This window comes from Cebus imitator, unplaced genomic scaffold (assembly GCF_001604975.1).
Source record: "Cebus imitator isolate Cc_AM_T3 unplaced genomic scaffold, Cebus_imitator-1.0 Scaffold84, whole genome shotgun sequence".
NCBI lineage: Eukaryota > Metazoa > Chordata > Mammalia > Primates > Cebidae > Cebus > Cebus imitator.
In genome coordinates, this window is record NW_016107399.1 from 5,878,927 (window position 1) to 5,899,659 (window position 20,733).

At 40.5% G+C, this 20,733-nt stretch overlaps 2 protein-coding genes across 14 annotated transcripts in view; one reads left to right on the forward strand and one right to left on the reverse strand.

Moving 5' to 3' along the window:
• Window positions 1–12,945: 12,945 nt before the first annotated feature.
• On the reverse strand, window positions 12,946–15,450 carry METTL18 (methyltransferase like 18). Of its 4 annotated transcripts, none has more exons than XM_017534135.2 (2): window positions 15,310–15,450; window positions 12,946–14,319 (listed from the first exon to the last, which is right to left on the reverse strand). In XM_017534135.2, the coding sequence occupies exon 2, from the start codon at window positions 14,109–14,111 to the stop codon at window positions 12,990–12,992; it is 1,122 nt and encodes a 373-aa protein (XP_017389624.1). In that variant the 5' UTR covers window positions 14,112–14,319; window positions 15,310–15,450; the 3' UTR covers window positions 12,946–12,989. The 4 variants fall into 4 exon arrangements, with proteins under 4 accessions (XP_017389624.1, XP_017389625.1, XP_017389622.1 ...); XM_017534136.2 differs by having other exon boundaries at window positions 15,344–15,448; XM_017534133.2 differs by having other exon boundaries at window positions 15,255–15,446.
• CUNH1orf112 (chromosome unknown C1orf112 homolog) overlaps window positions 15,116–20,733 on the forward strand; it is a 59,663-nt gene continuing 54,045 nt past the window's right edge. Inside the window, exons 1-2 of one of the 10 annotated variants that reach the window (XM_017534122.2) lie at window positions 15,116–15,650; window positions 19,951–19,990. In XM_017534122.2, the coding sequence (XP_017389611.1) occupies window positions 15,435–15,650; window positions 19,951–19,990 (256 nt within the window). In that variant the 5' untranslated portion in view covers window positions 15,116–15,434. Of the gene's footprint in view, window positions 15,651–15,686; window positions 15,787–19,950; window positions 19,991–20,733 lie in introns of those variants that run through there. The other 9 variants (XR_005201181.1, XR_005201180.1, XM_017534117.2 and 6 more) reach the window with 9 other exon arrangements.

A 20,733-nucleotide genomic window follows, 5' to 3' on the forward strand; every position in this document is an offset into this window, starting at 1 on the left:
AGACCAATGTCCTAGATTTACATGAAACTTTAATGTACATTACATTTGAAACTTATAATTCAACGCTGTAAACAGAATAAGTATTATCCACCATTTTATTGAAGAGATCTTTGTTACAGGACAGAGAACAGAGAAATATGTTACAGGAAAGAGTCCCAATCCAGAGCCCAAGAGAGGGTTTTTGGATCTTGCGCAAGAAAGAATTGAGTCCGCAGTGCAAAGTGAAAGCAAGTTTATTAAGAAAGTAAAGGAATAAAAGAATGGCCACTGCATAGAGACAGCAGCCCTGAGGGACGCTGATTGCCCATTTCTGTGGTTATTTCTTGATGATATGCTAAACAACACGTGGATTATTCATGCCTCCTCTTTTTAAACCACGTAGGGCAACTTCCTGATGTTGCCATGGCATTTATAAACTGTCATGGCTCTGGTGGGAGTGTAGCAGTAAGGAAGATCAGAGATCACTCTTGTGGCCATCTTGGTTTTGGTAGGATTTAGCCAGCTTCTTTACTGCAACTTGTATCAGCAAGGTCTTTATGACCTGTATCTTGTGCCAACCTCCTATCTCATCCTGTGTCTTAGAATACTTTACCTGTCTGGGAATGCATCCGTTATAGTGAACCCCAAGTTTCACTTCAAAGAATCAGCATGTCAGTATGTTCAGTTCTCTTATTCTTTAATTCTCTATTGTAAAGTTTAACTTCCTTGTAATTACCGTAAACAATCTTCTCCACTGGTTCTAATCAGTAGTTCACATCTGTTCATCCAGCCCCGGCACCATCCTGACTCATCCCAGTCAGCTGCTCCAGTCACCTGCTCTGGTCACTTTCTTTGACCTAGGTCACCCCTGGCTACCTGCTCTAACCCACCCGTAACCATCCTTCCCCCAAAAACACCCACCCTGCCACTCCAGCTCAGACCCCTGCTCTCTTTAAAATAGCCAGTTGGGATTAGTCTAGCTTGTGCGGTCTAATCCTAGCCAATAGGGGAACGACACAGCGGTAGGGATGACCGCCATCAGTCATAAGTACCCCTTCCCCACTTGTCCAAGCATGGGGCCACCATTGTTCCATCCATACACGGCACCCTTCTGTAGAAGTAAACTACCTTGCTAAGAGGACTTATCTTCGAGTGCTATTTCTTTTGTGACATTGAAATTTTACTTATAACACAGCCCAGTAGATTTCAGCCTCATTTTGCCTGGCTCCTATTCAAGATGGAGTTGTCCTGGTTCTTATGCCTCTGACAACTTGATGAAGGCATGTGCACAGTTCTGAAGGGCAAGAGTCAGGTCTAGGACTTGGGTCCATTTGACTTCTGTTCCAATAGCCTTTCACAGCATGACGGTACCTCTCCTTTTCTTGGATACCCATCTTTGCTTTGTGTTGCTGTTTCTGAGTTGTGCTTAGTGATTAAGAAACAACGGAAAGTCACAACATTCTAGAGTGAAGAAGACCACGAGAATATTCAGGCCTGTAAGGTTCCCATTAGTTTCTCTGAGAGTTTTGTAAATTTACCAGCCCCTCAATCTGATAGACTAATATGAGCCTAAATTCCACCTCAAATACATCACAGTCACTTGCTTACAAGAAACAAACATTTCATAGATTGATCTTTACGTGTGATAAGTGAAATCTAAGGGTTTATGCTCAGAGGTGGGCTTAACTGGCAGGAAGAGCAGTATTTTCCTTCAACCAAGGGTGTATGCACATTTTCAAAGACTAAACTTAAAAAAAAAATTCTTTCTCAATAACATATAAACTAAAGTACTAAACTGTGACAGACTGTTTTAAAAGAATGCCAGTTTTTACACGTGTCTATAGAACATGTAATTTAGATTGGTAACTTGAAATTTTTGATGGCAAATTTTAACAGGTATAAATCAAAAATAAAATTATAAGCTCCTTAACCAACTGAATGGACCCCTTCTCTCAGCCAAAGTAATGCCAAAGTAAACCCGAAAAACCAGTTTATGTCAGGATGGGGGATGGGTGGGGAAATCCGGACATGCCTCATTATATACTCTTATCCCTTTGGAATTCAGGCACAACTAAACGTCAGCATTGACATTAAAACACAGATCTTAAGACTGACAAGCCAGACTCTGTAGCAATAAGATACTAACGCACAGATAGCAGGGCCCTGGAAGAAACCAAGGTATTTTATCCCAAAATATGTCTCTTTGATATATTTTGAAATGGCCCTGCAAAGCTGTCTCCTGGGAAAACTGACATTCTGCAGAGAATCTCCTCCCCTTTCCAAGACTTTTACTGATCCCAGAGAGATTTAACTAAGAGGCTAGCATCTTTTAAGGTCTAATAAGAGACATTTCCCATTTATTATCTCTGAAGCTGCTATCTAGAGGCTTCATCAACATAATAAGACCCTTGGTCTCCACAATGCTTATCTTAACCCAGACATTAGTTTCTACTGATTCCAGGTCTTTAGATAATAACTCAACTCTTTCAACCAATTGCCAATCAGAAAGTCTTTGAGCCGGGCGCGGTGGCTCAAGCCTGTAATCCCAGCACTTTGGGAGGCCGAGGCGGGTGGATCACGAGGTCAAGAGATCGAAACCATCCTGGTCAACATGGTGAAACCCCATCTCTACTAAAAATACAAAAAATTAGCTGGGCATGGTGGCACGTGCCTGTAATCCCAGCTACTCAGGAGGCTGAGGCAGGAGAATTGCCTGAGCCCAGGAGGCGGAGGTTGCGGTGAGCCGAGATCGCGCCATTGCACTCCAGCCTGGGTAACAAGAGCAAGACTCCGTCTCAAAAAAAAAAAAAAAAAAGAAAGAAAGTCTTTGAGTCCACCTATGACTTAAAAGCCCCACTCCTTCACATTATCTCACCTTTCTGGACTGAACCAATGTATGTCTTATATGTGTTGATTGATATCTGCCTGTAACTTCTGTTCTCCTAAAACGTATAAGATCAAACTATAGCCCAACCACCTTGGGCACATGTTTTCAGGAGCTCATGAGACTGTGCCTCAGACCTTGATCACTCATATTTGGCTCATAGTAAACCTCTTTAAATATTTTATAGAGTTTGGCTTTTTTCATTGACACAGGAAAAATAAAGAATTGGAAGGTCTTTCATTAGCCACTGAGCCAGCTTTATATCTGACTGAGGTAATAAAGTTCAGTGATTTGTAGTTTTGCTACTTATTCATTATCTAGAAGCATCAGGATCATGTGGGACCAACTGGAAATGCGGACTTTCCTCCTAGAACCCAGCACCTTGGAATATGCTTGGCACACTGCAGGTGCTCAATACATATTGAACTCCTGGGTGCAATTCGTTAATTTATGAATGAATGAATTAATGTGGTCTCAAAATTCAGTGCTTTTTCACAGACTAGTCCTTCTGCCTATTAAGCACTCAGCTCGCCACCCTTCCAATCCCACTCCCCTATTAGTCCGATTAAAATCTGCTTACATGTAAGTCTAAGATCAAGTGTTATCTCTTCTGAGAAGCTGTCTCTCACTGGCCAAAGGAGTTTCTCCTCTATCTTGGCACTGTCTCAGTTGACTTGTCATTATTTTAGTCTTTTTCATTTTAGTTGTTTTTCATATACATGTTATTAAGGAAACTAGTCATTTCCCCTAATAAAACAAAATCGCTGGCCTTTGGGGCTGGCAATGGAAGGGAGGCTCATATTGAAAAGAGTGTTCTCCTAACATTCTTCTTATGAGATTTATGTTGCTCATCTTTAGCCTTTGGTCCCCCATTGCCTGCCTACAGTTGGCAGAGACCATCTGTTCTCACTGTCAGTAACTGTCTTAATTCTTGAAGCTCAGAGTCAAAAAAGAAGCAAGATTTCCTAGCTCTTCGATCAACTTTCTAAGTTTTACTTCCACTTGAAAATCTACTAAGTCACCAGGAGATGCTTTATGCTGAGAAATATCCACCCATCCTCTTGCTTTTCAACTTTCTTCCATATACATCCTATTACAGTGATATAGTCTAACAGTATAAAAAAGATGACCCCAGAAACCTGAGCAGTGTGTAAAACATTCTCACAAGAGGTTCATTTGTGTATTTCTACCCTAGATTGAAAGTTCCCCCAAAGCACAGAATGTATCATTTTAACTTTAGATTCCATTTTCAAACCCAGTGCTTGACACATGATTTGAAGTTAATATTTATTAATTGAGTGATTGTTTTAAAATCATGACACAATCCATAAAATTATAAGATTAAGAATAGTGTTCCATCCTGGCCTACAGGGTGAAACCCTGTGTCTACTAAAAATACAAAAATTAGCTGGGCATGGTGGCACACGCCTATAGTCCCTGCCACTTGGGAGGCTGAGGCAGGAGAATCACTTGATTCCAAGAGGTGGAGGTTGCAGTGAGCCAAGATGGTGCCACTGCACTGCAGCCTGGCAACAGAGCGAGACTCCATCTCAAAAAAGAAAAAAAAAAAGTGTTACAGAATTGGAATATACAAGATGACCATAATCAATATACTTATTATTATTATCATTTTTTGAGACAGGTTCTCACTTGCTGGAATGGAGTAGCATGACCACGGTTCACTGCAGGTTTGAACTCACAGGCTCAAGCAATCCTCCCACCTTAGCCTCCCACATAGCTGAGACCACAGGTGTGTGCCACCACACCCAGCTAACTTTTTAATTTTTGTACAGACAGACCGCCCTATGTTGCCCAGGCTGGTCTTGAACTCCTGGGCTAGAGAGATCCTCCCACCAAGGTCCTCCAAAATGCTGGGATCTCAGCCATGAGCCACCATGCCTGGCCATAATCAATACACTTTTAAGAGTGCTAGAACGTTAAATCAGATGCATACTTCAACACTTTCTCAAGCAAACAGGGGTATGGATTATTCTAAGTATAAAGTTCAGCAGTGTTGTTCCACAATCCCAAACTCCAACTGAGGTCAAATGTAGGGTGCAGCAAGGTCACTGGGGCTGCCATTAAGGGCCTCTCCTTGCACTCTTGCCAACCCTGTTTCTCGATTATCTACACCACCATGAGTCACCAGCAATCTCCCACAGTCACTTGTTTAAAAGTTCACAAGTATTGTGTGAATTGAAGGCAACCTCTTGATTCCCTGATTGCCTGGTCTTCTTCCGTGGGCTCTACCATGTTTCTTTTCCCCCGCACTCTTTCTACTGCTCTAAATTTTAGTTAATGCAATGCCATATGTGTTTCTCTATCTTTCTTCATCTCTTTCCTCTCCCTTCCATCCCATTTTTTTTGTCTGTTTGCTTGCTTTAATATATTTCTCTTTTTCTGGGAGGCTTGAGTCCAAAGCTGTTGGTTATCTATTGTTCCGTTTCCTGTTAGTTAATCCCCAACCCTTCATAAATTAAATTTGACAAAGTCCCTTGGTTAAGAAAGGAAACACACAAGTCACAGTAAAAGGGGCATACAGAACACAAATATACCCAGGGGCTCTTTTGTTCATCACACAGCTTTTTATAGGAGATCCAGGAGAAATCAAGTGGAAATAGAAGTGCGTTGAGTTACTATACAACACAGGAGTAAACTTTCTTATAAGTGGTAATTTTTTTTTACAGGAATAATTGAAAATGGAAATTACCTTGACTACTTATAGTAAGTCCTCAGTGCATTTTTGATGGGATGAGAATGTGTTTGAATTTTAGTGTCAGGCATAATTCTGTTTAATCTGTCAGTATTGGAGAAAAATAAACACAAAGGGACTGGCTTGTAGAAAGTGGCACCTGGGAGGGCCTCAATTCTTCCTCTTACTAGAATGCCCCAGAGAAACAAAAACTTTGTGTACATATTGAGATGGGAGAGTTCCCTGATCCCCCTTGCAGGATGTGCAACAAGCGTGTGGCTCTCTGCTGGGCCACCATGAGCTCAAATCCCTTAAAGGAGGGGGAGCACACAGGTGGGAAGGTGCAGGAGCTGGTCGAGCACTTTGGGCTCTGACCCCATGGAACTGGCTAGGGGTGGGTGTCTGCCATCCCTGAAACCAAGTAGGTATGTGTTACAGTGTGCTCCTCTTTCAGCTTTGCTGTCTGCAGACAGCTTAAGTGTTAACCAGTTCCGTTTCCTCTTGGTACCCAGGTCCTTGTCTGGCATCCAGGAAGAATCAGGTCACACATGGACTTGAAGGATCAATGCGGAAGTTTTATTGAGTGGTGGAGGTGGGTCTCAGTGGGATGGATGGGGAGCTGAAAGGCGGATGGCGTGGGAAGATGATATTCTCCTGAGTTTGGCTGTCCAGTAGCCAATCTTCTCTCCAGTTGTCCCCAGCTGAACTCCTCTTGACATTCGGATGCTCTTCTTCTCTCCTTCTCTGCCATGCCATTCTGCTGTTTGTCTACCTGTCTCCCTCGGAGCCTGGGGTTTGGGATTTATATGGTATATAATAAGGGGCATGGCAGGCCAGAAGGGGAGTTTTTGGGTGCAAAGAACAGGAATGCCTCTTCTCACTTAGGGCCCTGGGTTTCCAGGCTTCAGGGTGGGGCCTTTGCCAGGGAACCTGTATTTCCCTGTCTCCTGTCCATATCAATGTAATCAAATACTGGGCTGATCCATCATGTTTCTTTAGGTCAATTATGGGCAAAATAATTTCCATTCAGGTTTTTATATTTCGTTTTGCCATTCCTTTTTAAGCAATTGAGTAAAATATCTATATGACAGTAATATATAATAGCAAACTAATTAAACTTACCAGAAGCTTAAGAATCTCTAATGATTTCAACTCTAAGACTATTTCTGTTTATGTTAAACTATGTTAGGAGATAAGACACAAGAGGCTCTGAAGTATTTTGAGGGAGGTTACATAAATAATAGTTTTTCCCACTTTGGGAAAATGAAATCTAGTCACAAAGTTAAAGAATGGTTATTTTAATATTTAAAATACAGGCTTGAATGCATTTCCTGTTAAAGGAACTAAAATACAGAATATTAAAAATGTCTGCACCACCCTTCCTGGAAAATGCATCTCTAAGGTATTTTCCATGAAGCAAGAATCTTTTTGATTCTCATTGTAAAAATCCTTGAGAAGTTTGAACATAGCAAAGCAAACAGGATACAGAGTTTAATCTGTGGAAAGTTTAGGAAAGAAAAGCAAATCATTAAAAATATGTCTCCCTCTGAAGACTTTTAAAACACAAAGAGGGTAGAATAGCAATGACAATTTAAAAAAAGCTGGCAGAGAGATTTGTTAATGAGAACATGCTGTGCCACTGAGCTGACTGGATGTGTTCTGAATTTCTAGGTAATAGTCTACCTTTCTGCACAAATTCTCTCTTAAAAAAAAAAAAATGCCCACACCCTGAATACTTTTTTCTTGCAATTTAAAATAAGTTCACCATCTAATTTAAAGAAATTCACTAGAAGTTATTTATCTTAAAATAGCAGAGATTTAGAAGAATTTTTAGCTTTAGAACATTTTAGACACACAGAAAGAATCTGGACAAGTCTTGACCAGACATGACAGAATGGAAATAATTTTTTTCCTATTTATTTCTTTAAACAAAATTTTCAGGATCTCTCAGTGGACAAATTCATTGTTTACACATTGTAAAGCATATTGATTTCTCCTCTGTAGCCTTACAAAGATCTGACAGGTGACTAAGCAGGTTGAATGATCCATGACCACTCTACTGAGACCAGAAGGAGAGCTTTACTGGTGGGGACCTGCTGGAGGTTTGAGAGGGGGCTTTGAAAATTACTAGAGCTACACAGATACTGTGTGGCTAACTGGATTGTTTGGAGGCTTTCAGAATTATGCTGCCACTGCTGCAATGTAGCCAAGACAGGCAGAGAACCTCCAAGACTCTTGAATGAGGCGATAGGGACAGATTTCAGCAGCCATCTGACTTCAGTGCTCATTTGGATGCTTTCACTGCGGGGTACAGTGTGCAGTGGTGGGAGGCTCACACAGGAATCCTTGCTTCTTTAGCCCTAATCTCCAGTTCGAACTCTGCATTCACCTTGATAGATTCTTTCCTTGGCCAAATTTAGTTAGGCTCTAGACTTTCTCTTATGCCGATCTGTGGACTTTCACATAAAATCCAGTTTTAGTAAAGAACTCTGCTAAGTCCGTTTAGCAAGAATCCCTACCTCAAAGGTCACTATCTCCCTCCATGGGAATGTCTGGCTTGTCTTCAGCAAGAATTCTGTCAGGTTCTGTTAGGTTAGAATCCTCCTTACCCCTGATGTTTCCTGTTACTATTTTTTCATCCACTGACCCCCACCTTGCTCCTTGGCTATAAATTCCCACTTGTCTATACTCTGCAGTTAAGCCCAATTTCTCTCCCCTACTGCAAAATCCCATTGCCATGGTCCCTTACTTCTCAATGGTACTGAATAAAGCCTGCCTTACCATGCTTTAACAAGTAATATTGAACCATTTTTTCTTTAACAATCTACTTCTTGATGAGATTACTAAAACCTTATTCCATTTTGCCATGCTGGATGTCTTCAATGGAATGGCTGTTGTGAGCATGAAATCTATTGTGAGAAGAAAAACCCATATCTTATAGCCCCCTTTGTACATGTGATGTATGTTACATAGTTTTTTTTTTAAATGTTGATTACTTTTTACCCATTTTCCTATATCTTATCAGTTGGAAGGCTGTGGAAGTTTGTAGTTCTAAGCCACAGGATGACTAAGAGAAGAGTTGAAAGGGCAAATGTGGTTAAAAACAGATTTTCTTTGACTTACCCCATCATTCCCCCTATCATGGGGCTAAATCCTCCTGGAGGAAGGAGCATCTTTCTCTTTGCACTGTGAACCACACAGTCCAGCAGCAGCACAGCCAAGGCTATTGGGGTTTCATGAGACTGAATACATTGTAAAGGCTTAAAATATATACAACTGACCCTTGAACAATATGGATTTGAATTGCATAGTCAGTTATATGCAATATGCAGATTTGCTTCTACTTCTGCTACCTCTGAGACAGTAAGATCAACCCCTATTCTTCCTCCTCCTCCCCAGTCTACTCAAAGATGATAAGTCTACTTGAAGATGACAAGCACGAAGACCTTTATGATGATCCACTTCCACTTAGTGAATAGTAAATATATTTTCTCTTCCTCCTATTTTTTTAACCTTTTCTTCTCTCTAGCTTACTTTATTATTAGAATACAGTCTATAATACGCATAACATACAAAATATGTGTTAGTCAACTGTTTATGTTATCCATAAGGCTTCAGGTCAACAGTATGCTATTAGTAGTTAAGTTTTCGAGGAGTCAAAAGTTATATGTGGGTTTTTAACTGCATGGATGTGGGAACCCCTGTCCCCATGTTGTTTAAGGGTCAACTTTACTGCCCAAGGCAACCCTTCATATTCACTTTTTCCATCCCATCAGTAAATGGAAAAGGAGAGCTACAGTATCCCTGATATATACACATAGCAGATCACAAATTGGCTACTCAACTTGCTCTGTGAGGGGTAAAATGACTCACTTTATTAAGTGATATTTAAGTTAGGTAATATTTAAGTTATAAAGTTTTTCTTTGTAATTGTCATTTTTACATAGTTTCTTTCAAACAGAAAAGCATTTTTGTTCGATAATCTCCCATGTAGATGATGAAACTCCTTTTAAGGGCTATCTGAATTTTAATTCCTTGAAAAGGCAGAAATTTGATATCTAGTGGTTATAAATGTGCTATGGTTTCCCCCAACCATCCTGGCTGATTAGAAGCTACATCCCCGGACTGCGATAAAGGATTCTTGCAACACACAGAGCAACTTCTCTGCTGGGCTACACTAGCTATGATAACAATTTTAAATGTGTACTTTTACCCAAAGAAAAGCCCTATTATCAGCAATCACAATGGCATCATAAACATGGTGCAAAAAGTTTTTAAAATATTCTGGCTGAAGAGGAGGCAAAGAATCAAGTTCATGAAATCAGGGTTTTCTTGCTATTACACTTTCTCAAATTACCATTTGGTAAGTACCTGAAGAAAACATGATGGAGGGGACTGAAAAGTGAAGATAGGTTTACTCTTCTCAAAAAGCTCATTCTCTAGATGACACGCTGACAATTACCTACCCCACAGACCCTACAGCAGATGTGTCACTGGCCACTGCATTGGACACGGAGAAGTCACAACTCTTAGTCTGCACAGAGACATTTCCATGACTTTCTGAGCCATGGACAGAATGTCATCTGTGGGACATAAAAACTGGAACTTAGAGTACAGGCACATCTGAGAAATGGGCAGTTTAAAGGCAGAACACGGCACATCTGTGACTGGGTTTTAGAAGCAAATTTACAAGATTCACTCTTCTTCATCCTAAATAATCTGCAACCAAAGCTTCCACAAGAGACAATTTAGGAATGTGGAGGTGGGGAGTGGGGAAGTGAATGGAATGGGAGGGAGTGGAGATTAATGGTGGGCAGAGCAAGGTTTAGAACTTAGTGGTTTCTTCAAGTTCTGAACTGAGATTTGCATATTGTAAAGGCACAAACGCCATTTTTAGTGTATGTGCTGCCGAAGTGAGCACAACACAAACACCATTTTTAACAAAAGTGAGCAGGACTTCCTATCTGGTTCAGAAAACAGAGTAACTACATAGTAAGAATTATTAACAATAATAATTTCAACTTATACATAGGAACGATGATAGGAATCATGATAAATGCATAACTCTTAATCTTCAAAGAACTCTGGTAGGGACATAGTATTATAAACTTTGTTTTACAGATAGAGAAATTGAATTTTCACCCAAGGTATCATACCCCTTATGTGATTAAATTACACTGTTACATGAGAAAGCTATGTATCCTTTTCTGGATTTATAGCCATATTTGTGTCTCAAGTCCCTTTTGCTGCCAGCTGACTTGGATAGGCGTGATTCCTTTGGGCTGTTTGATAACCCCAAATTTATCTTTAGTGCCCCGATTATCTAGCTCCCATGACTGGGCTTCTGTTTTGATCCTTTCTGCACTTGTTGGACCCTCTCCCTAGGAACCGAAATTGTGTCCTGAGCCCCTGGTCAAAGGCTGTGTCTGTGCTGTTCCTTAATGGGCCTGCTGCATGACACCTCATTAAGTCTAATTCCTCTTGGAGAATTGAGAGATACCTATTTGTCTCAAAATCATTGAAAACTGATTATTGTGTTATGAGCCTCTGTCCAATGATTTGTACCTCAATTCCCCAATCCAGCTGTCAAGGCCAATTTGTTCTACCTTACCTAGTATGTAGGTCTGGAATTGCAGCTGTGGAGCGTTTTCAGTAATGATACTTTAGGTTAGTTGTCCCCAACCCTTTTGGCACCAGGGACCAGTTTCGTGGAAGATAATTTTTTCATGAAGGGCTGGGCAGGGGGTTGGTTTCAGGATGAAACTGTTCTACCTCAGATCATCAGGCATTAGATTCTCACAAGGAGTGCGCAAACTAGATGCCTCACATGTGCAGTTCACAATAGGGTTTGCACTCCTGTGAGAATCTAATGCCAATGCTGATCTGACAGGAGACAAGAGCTCAGCCAGTAAAACTCACTTGCCTACGACTCACCTCCTGCTGTGCACCCCAGTTTCTAACAGGCCACAGACTGGTACTGGTCCACTGGTACTGGTCCACAGCCCAGGCTTCAGGGACCCCTGTTCTAGGTACAAGCATCTGGCTACTGCATGTCCTCTGTGTAGCTACACCTGTGCATGTATCTGATGAGATATAAGTTATTTGATTATAAATTACTTTCTTCATCTTATAGTTGTGAACGTCACATACATAATTATATATAAACTAGGGATATACTTTTTAATATTGTATATAAATGTTTCTTTATGACTTTCATTCTAGCATAATTAGAGGGTGCTAAGAAATATTTGTGATGAAAATGGGCATTGATAGAGTTGAGACCACTGGGTGATGAAAGAGTGTAAAGCTTTTTAAGTATTCAGATTTTAGTTCAAGGTTAGAAATGTGGTTGGGAGCAAATCAATCAACTTTTTGGAGTTGTATAGGGTAGTTATGATATTTAATGTTAACATATGTAAAGCTCTTCTGCCCTGTATATAGTAACTACTAAATGCTGTTAGCTATTATGATTGCTACTAAAATGTGGTAGACATACACCTCATAAGGTTATATTATGCAAGATGCTATACAAAGTGCCTAGTTAACTGTAGATGTCCAGTAAATATCACATTTAATTGAATACATGATGTTCGATTATTTTAGCTACTTCCAAGAGAGAAAAAAAATGCTATCAATTATACTGCTGTTATAGAGAGCAAGGCAGACCCCAATTCCTAATGTGATAAAATGTGAAAAGTTTTGCATTTGAATCAATAAAATACTTTCTCCTTTCTTTCCTATTATTTAACAACTGGTGAGAAGTCTATACTCCCCCAAATCTGGAATTCTCCTTTCTTATTCTTTTTCCTCCCGCCAAGACCATAAGGCCCCTTACTTTTTTATAAGGGGTAAACCTCAAGTAGTACAAGTTCTCTATGTCGGTTTTATACTCTGTCACAGATTCCCTTTGTTTCCTCATCTCCATGTGAATTTAGTTAAATTCTCACCATTCTGGTCCTTACTATACAACATAAATAAATATAAAAACAAAATGAAACAAAAACTTCTTCCTATTTACCTAAGGCCTTCAACCTAACATTTAGTGATATGTATTAGCGGCATAGGGATCTGACCAGACATTTCATGTAAACAGGGAACTAATGAATATTGGGAAGAAATTCACAAACTTGAGATAAGAAATAGCAGGATTTTCTGGGAACAATTTCATGTAATGTCAAAAGTGGTAAAAAAGTCAAATAGAATGAAGATGGAGAATACTGAATTTTCCTACAAAATGATTTCCCAGATCTCATCAAATGCACAAGGATACTTTCTCAGTTTCAACTAGTAAGTACAAGATTGCTAACATAGTTCACTTATGATTTGAAATAAACAACATTAATATTTCAGAAAAAAAAACAGCAAAACAGAAATCAAACACACCAAAAAATTTTTGGTCCTTCTGTTTATTTCGTTTTGGATACTCAGTGAATATTAACTGGGGGACTTAAAAGTCATTTCGATTATGAACCTCTTCAATCCTTCATCAATTATTTTAAGTATTCTAGTCTCAAAAACATCTCTTTCTTCTACAAACTTTTGAAAGAGATGAACACCTCCACCTACACCAAAATAATGTGCTTTGCTGGCCAAAAGTACACGTCCATTTTTACTTAACAGTTCAAGGAAAGTCTGGTGCAAATTACTATAATAATCTGGATTGTATATGGTTTCTGAGGTGAGAATGAGATCATATTTTACAAAAAGTTTTTCACTGCTTAGTACAAGCTTACAAAACTCAGACCACTCACCAGAAAAAAACCGGCATTGATATAGTTCTTGTGTTACTTTTGATTTCCTGCATCTTTTCACATCTGGTTCATTTACATCATTTTCTTCATCTTCCAAAGTGGAGTTAGCTACTACATTAGGTAAGGTTACTTCATCAATCACCATACTGTTATAATCTTGAAAGTGAACTTCTTTGGCCCCTCCCTTGAATGCAATCATACCCAGTAAGCCTGATCCACAACCAAGATCCAAGACTTTTTTCCCAGCAAATTTCACTTTGGCCTTTGTGAAATAAGCCAGGAGGTCAAAGGTACACTCCCAGATTTTTAAGCCTCCTTCATAAACACCTGTAATCAGATCAGAGTGAGAAGAAAAGCTTTTTGAAACTATGTTTTCTCCAGGGAAGCTCTCTTTCAACAAGACGGTTTTCACTACTGCTAAGTTAGTATGCTGGAGACCTGGTAATGTTTCTATGACTTTATTTTCTAACATCTTCTTTAAATCTTTAGGCATAGCATGCTCTTTGGCAGCTCTGAAGCAGGGCTGTTTTTCATGTGGCTTCAAGTTACTTGAACTGTTGGCTGCACTGAGTGGACTGTCCGTGTTTTGAGAGGGAGCTGCATTTTCTGTTGACTTACGTTCCCACAGGTGATCCTGAGGCACGCCAAACTGTTCTGCAGAACACTTTCTGTCCCGTTCTTCTCCTTTTTGACTTTCTGAGACTGACAGCTCTTTTGAGGAATCCAGGGTCAAAGCTCCATCTCCAAGGGATGTTAATTCATTTTCCAGATGGTCTTCTATAGTGAAATTAAACTGAAAGGTCATCCTCTTATTAAATGCACACAAGCATTAAATTCAGATTCTGCAACTTCTGGATAGAATTTGATGTTGATGACACACACAAACCTGCCTCAATTATTCAATTAGTTTTGTTGGGTTCAATTTCTCTTTAGCAGCCTATATACGGTAACAAATATTTAGAGATATTTCCAAATGACTTTTTAGAGGTCTTTGGTCCTCTTTCCATGCAGCTCTGGAAAGAAAGAAAAAAGAAAGAAAATGATGATTAAAGCAAAATGTCACATTTCACTAATAATATTAAACAGCCACCCCGCCCCCTCCCCGTCCCATCATACAGCTGCCTTTTCTAAAAAACTTTTGGGGAGAGACAGAGATAGGAGATTTGGACACTCATACACACTTTAAGGGTGTATGAGTGGGAGAAGAATATCAGCTATAAAAACAAACAGAAGAGCAACAGCAGCAGCAACCACCACCACCTGGACAAACAAAGTCCAAGATATTCAGATAGGACAGTCTAGCTACTTGCTGTTTTTCAGCTGTCTTGACTGTGCTCAAACATATTCACCCCCTAAGCTTCCAAAACATCTTAACTTCTGTTTTTTTATAAAAGACGTGCAATATTTTATTTTGGTAAGTGAGCATCCCTTTAAAAACATGCATAGGTATGGTTTGGTGTATGTAAATTCATCCAAGACTTCACTCCAAACATTTAGTCGAGAACGGCAGCCCTACGTGTATGGAAGTGGGGGTAATTTGGAAATAATTAGTAAAGATTAATTTGGTGTTAGAGGAAACACCAAGTAGGGCACAGTAGTCGTTTGGAGAGACCTGTAGAAATCGGAAGCAACTGTATTGAGAATCTTCCATCTACTGCGATAGACACTATACCGTCTGCTTCAATTTTCACAGCTCTGGCAGGTGGGCTCTTTAATCCCTTTACACAAGATTTACAAATGGAGGGAGAGGCGAGTCACCCAGTCCGGCGGCTAGGAACGCGCAGTTTTTCTCTCCCATCACGCTGCAAGGCTTGGAGTCACTTCCGGCTGCAGGTCCCAGAACAAATCCGACCCTAGAAGTGCCATCTCAAAAGCCAATGGGTAGCAAATCTGGGGACTTCTGGCCCTCACCTCCCCATCTGAATGTAATGTTTACAGTGATCCGGACCCGGGGATGCTAGCTTCCCGACATGTCCTTGGATCGCCCGGCTGAAAAACCTCACCTCAAGACACCTCCTCCGGCCTGAAATCACGCACCAGTGAGTCAAGTCCTCCAGGGGCTAGAGAAGCCCGACTTTCCGGCTTTGAGGGACCCAGGTTAACGAAGAAACCAGCCGGCCTCCGCTCTATGGTTCCGGGGGCCGGCGGAGAGCGCGCAAGGGCTGGCGGGACTGTGGGTTTCCGGTCTGGGCTGTGGCGGCACTGGTTTGAAGTTGTGCTGTTTGGCGAAAGTATGTCTCAGGAACGCGCGGTCCCGGTTAGAGCGGTTCCCCTGGAAGAATTAAGTAGCTGGTCAGAGGAGCTATGCCGCCGGGAACTGCCGTCCGTCCTGCCTCGACTCCTCATATCCTTCCTTGGTTGTCAATCCCACCTAGAAGGGGCTGTGAGCGGGTCGTGAACTTCTTTCTCTTCTGTTCCCTCAGACCCACCGCCAGGCTGGGTTATGTAACTGCGGCCTCAACCTTCTCTTTTCTTTGTCGGTGAGTGGGATGAAAAGCGAGGGACTGGAGAGGAAATGATAACCATGGGAAAGGCTCGCGAGCGGACGTGTTCTGACCTAAGGCTTTAGCGGTGGATGTGGAGTTGTCTTCGATTCCTTCTTTGAGTTTTTTTGTACTCGCTGCTTGCAGTTAAGTGTAAACGCTTTTGCTAGCGGGTAATGGGGGAGGCAAGGACTAAGACCTGGGGTATGAGGATAGCTCTGGCTCTTAATAGGTTGAGGTAAAGCGAAATACTCTGAGCTTTTGTCTCCCGTTAAAAAGAGTGGTGAATATGAATAATGCCGTTCTAAGAATTAGAGAATTCAAGGACATAGTTCTATGGTGTGAAATCTTTAAAAGATGTTCAATAAATAAAAATGATTTTCCTCCCTCCTCTCTCAGACCTCTTTTTTTCCAACTTTTTTCTTTATTTTGTTTTGAGACGAGGTCTCCCTCCTCGCGCCCAGGTTGAAGTCTTTTTCTGAAAGAGTTGCTTCCGCTTGTTGGCTTTCAGCTGTTGGATTTGAGGCGCTGAGTGCCTTCGAAGTCCAGGTGCTGCTCGTTCTTGATTGGTCTCATCATGCCTTTGTGGTTGTAAATGTGCCTGGAATCCTAGCCTTTCATGATAAACCATATGTATGCGTATTTTTTTCACAACTTTTGAGCCCACCTTTATACAATTAAACTCGAAAAAAAAAGTAACCTTCACTTGAGAGCATCTCAATACTGCACAAATTATGTGCAGCTAAAGCCTATAACATGTAAGTCATTTTAGTTTTTGTGTAGAGACAGAATTGCCATCTTCAAGGAGTTTTAACTTGAAAACAAATAGCTATCCTCAAAACATTAAAAAACTGCATACATAATGTGCATGAGTTATGGTGTTAGGCTCTGGAAGAACAGACACACAGAACATGATTCCTCTTTTCCCCATAAGCTTATAGAGAGACTTCATTAAGTTGAAAGTCAACATTCCCACCTAGCTTTGTACTTCAAACGTCATACTCAAAATAGCCCAAACTTGTTCTTCCTCTCGTTTTCCTCATCTGAGTAAATGGTTTCACAAACTAAAACCTTGGATCCTCTCTGTCTCATACACATACACCCAGTCAGTTCTATTGTTTCTGATTCCAAACTATGTCTTTTCAAAAAAATATATATGTATATTTTTTTTCGGGAACACGTGCACTTTATTGAACGCGATTGTAGAAAAGTGTGTGAAGGTTAAGGGGTGATACAGGACTTGGCTGGGGGCAGGGCGAGGAATGGAAGCTGGAGTATGTGGGAGACAGGTCACGGGCAGACCCCTAGCCAGGATGATTCCTCTGGATCTACTGATAGGCTTGCAGAATCAGTGTTGGGATGATGATCAGCAGAATGGTCATGATGATACCCAAAATCAGGGCCCAGATGATCAGGCACTTGGCGGTGGAGACATAGGCCTGGGCCCTGGTCAGATCACCAACCATCTTCCTGTCCCTAGACTTCACGGAGTAGGCGAATGCTATGAAGCCCAGGCAGCAGGAGTTTATGAAGAGGGTGTTGAACAGGGACCAGACAACATGGTCGGGCATGGAGGTCTCGCTTCGGATGTGGATCACAGTGGATGCTGGGAGCACGGGGTTGTGGGGTGCCCCCAGCACATCCACCTCATGCTCCTCAGCATCTCATAGTTCCGGGGACAGTTGGTGCTGGCAGGAGTGAAGAACGTTTGGACAGTGTGGTTCATGGTGTTCAGGGAAGACCGGCCGTGGTCAGGTTGCTGGGATGCTTCTCAGTTGTCTTTTCAAAAATTTTTTTGGAGATGGCATCTCGCTCTGTCGCCAGCCTGGAGTGCAGTGGCACAATGTTGGCTCACTGCAACCTCCGCCTCCCAGGTTCAAGGGATTCTCCTGCCTCAGCCTCCCAAGTAGCTGGGACTATGGGTGCGAGCCATCATACTCGGCTAATTTTTGTATTTTTAGTAGAGATGGGGTTTCACCATGTTGGTCAGGCTGTTCTCGATCTCTTGACTCCGTGTCTGCCTGTCTTGGCCTCCCAAAGTGTGTGCTGGGATTACAGGCATGAGCCACAGCAGCCGGCCACCAAACTATGTCTCGAATCAATCCACTTATCTTCACCCTCATTGCTACCACTCTGAAACCAAATTCCTATCACCTCTCACTTGGGAGTATTGTTAAGAGTTTCCTTGTTTCCACTCATAATTCATTATTCCAAAAAAGTTCAAAGGGAAAAATGTAGATCATGTCATTTCCCTGTTAAAACCACTTTACCTTCAAGGCTCCAGGTGATCTATGCCTTGCCCTTCTCTCATACCTAGTTAACTACACTCTATTCATGAATACATTAGGCTCCTACCACAGGGTCTTTGTGCTTAGCCTGGTTTGTTCTCCGAGCCATTTGTATATCTCATTGTTTATGTTTATGTCTTGGCCCAAATGTCACCTCCTTAGAGGGACTTTTTCAGAGCCTTCAATCTTAGGTAGTTCACTCAAACCCAGTCTTAAACTTGTATCACATTGACCTGTTCAGTTTTCTAAAAAGTGCATTATCGTTGAAAGAAATGCCCTTGTTTGCTTTCATATTTTCCACATTGTGTTGCAAAATTCATAAAGGCAGGAAGTTGATATTCTTCACAGCGTTATCTGCACGACCTAGAATAGTGCCTGACACGTAGTGAGCATTAAAGGGCTAAAAATATTTCATGTTTTAAAAATACCTGGGAGTCTAATTAGACAATACTTTTTTTTTTCAGCTTGTAGTATTTTAGTTTCACTATTTCAACAAATGAAAAATTTGCAATATATCTACAATTCCATTACCCAAAAAGTCATTTTCATGTTTTGCATTTTACATATTATTTTCCAGGCCTTATTTGCATGTCTGTGTAATTATAACTGACTAATTTTGGAACAGCTAGCAAATTTTTGAGCTTTACTGAAATTTTTTCATGAGGCCAATTCTACCGTACTGAACTCAAGTTTGAGTTAATGACCTCATTTTGATTACTGCTATTAAAAAATAAGATTTCAGAAGAGGAATGAATTCTTGTATAGTGTGGTAGGATTATGGGTTGTTCATTTTTATCTTTCTTTTTTCTATTTTTTTTTTTTTTTTTTTTTGAGATGGAGTCTTGCCCTGTTGCTTAGGCTTGAGTGTAATGGCCTGATCTTGACTCACTGCAACGTCTGCCTCCTAGGTTCAAGGGATTCTTCTGCCTCAGCCTCCCGAGTAGCTGGGATTACAGGCACGTGCCACCATGCCTAGCTAATTTTTCGTATCTTTACAAAGATACAAAAGAGATGGGGTTTCACCATGTTGGCCAGGCTGGTCTTGAACTCCTGACCTTGTAATCTACCTCCTTCAGCCTCCCAAGTACTGGGACTACAGGTGTGAGCCACCGCGCCCAGCCAGGTTATTAATTTTTCTTACATTCTTTGATGATTCTTAGTGTTTTTACAGTAAAACATTTGTAACAGTTATTCTTGATGGTGTATATGGAGAATATTGTCATGTATTTGTAATCTGCTATGTGCAGAAGAATTTCAGTCTGTTAAGGTTGGTAAGATAGGTATGCAAGTAATATGAAAATAAGACAGAAGGTGATGAGTGACTCAAGACAGGTATAAATTAAGTACTATAGAACTGTTGAGGAAAGAGAAATTTCTTTCTTGTACTAGAAATCGGGAGTCCAAACTGGGCATAGTGATATATACTCCTGTAATCCCAGCTCTTTGAAAGGCTGAGATGGGAGGATCACTTTAGCCCAGGAGCTTGACACTGCAGTGAGGTATGATCATGCCACTGCATTCCATCCTCGGTGACAGAGTGAGACCCTCTCTCTAAAATAAATAAATCATTAGCCTGTGGATTATCGTAGCACTGTTTCTTATCTGTCAAAAATATTTTATGACTGCATAGTTTGAAAAGGCAAGTTTGTCCCTGGGCAGTTTTCAAAATATTTCTTTAATATATTTCCACAATACTGTTTATCTAATAAACCTTAAGTTTTTAAAGGCAAAATTAAGCTAGTAACTTGAGTCCAGTTCCAGTCTCTTACAAGTCATTGCTTAAACTTCAGAAGAGTTTTTTTTTTTTTTTAAGTTTATACTGAGTAATGAATATCCTATTACTATGATAGTGGATCTTCCTTAATTATCTTACTCTTTGTCTCAACATTCTGACAGTTGGATTGAGCATATTCGTAAGTAAAATTGTTTGAACTGTATGATTTACTTTGATGTTAAGGTCTGAGTCCGCACATACGTTAATGGAACAGTTTTGTATTCCCTCGAAATTTAACCGTTTTCTGTGTTATAGCCTTAAACCTACAGTTACTTGAACAAATTCCTTTGAATTCAGCTCTTAAAAGTTTTAAATTACATTTTGGATAAATACCAAAAATGGTTTGTTGATGATGTATGTATAAACACGTTGTAAATATTAAATGTTACTTGTTATACTTAGACCTATATAAAATATGATTTGCAGTCTGCTGAAAAACCATCAGCCTCTAATGTGTTTAGTATCATTTTGAAAATACTTTCTAAGTTGCCAAAAGCTGTTTATCTAGGTGATAACAAATTTATTTGGAGGAAGTTGACTTTCTCATTTTCATGTCTTCATCAGTCTTACTTGACGAGATTTATTCTTTCAGTCGGAAGAGGGTTAAGACTAGACTGCTCAGTGTATTCATATTTTGCGTTAGATTTTTCTATTTACATTTCACTTGGTTATGGAATATTCACTTATAGTTTGAATCTACGCTGTGTAATGGGGCCTAATTTTTGTTTTCTTTTTTCTTTTAATGGAGTCTCATTCTGTTACCCAGGTTGGAGTGCATTGGTGTGATCTTGGTTCACTGCAACCTCCACCTTCCAGGCTGGGTGATTCTCCTGCCTCAGTCTCCCGAGTAGCTGGGATTACAGGCATGCTTCACCACACCTG

Coding starts and splice junctions, on each gene's coding strand:
- METTL18 (XM_017534135.2), bottom strand. CDS start 14,111: ATGACCTTTCAGTTTAATTTCACTATAGAAGACCATCTGGAAAATGAA.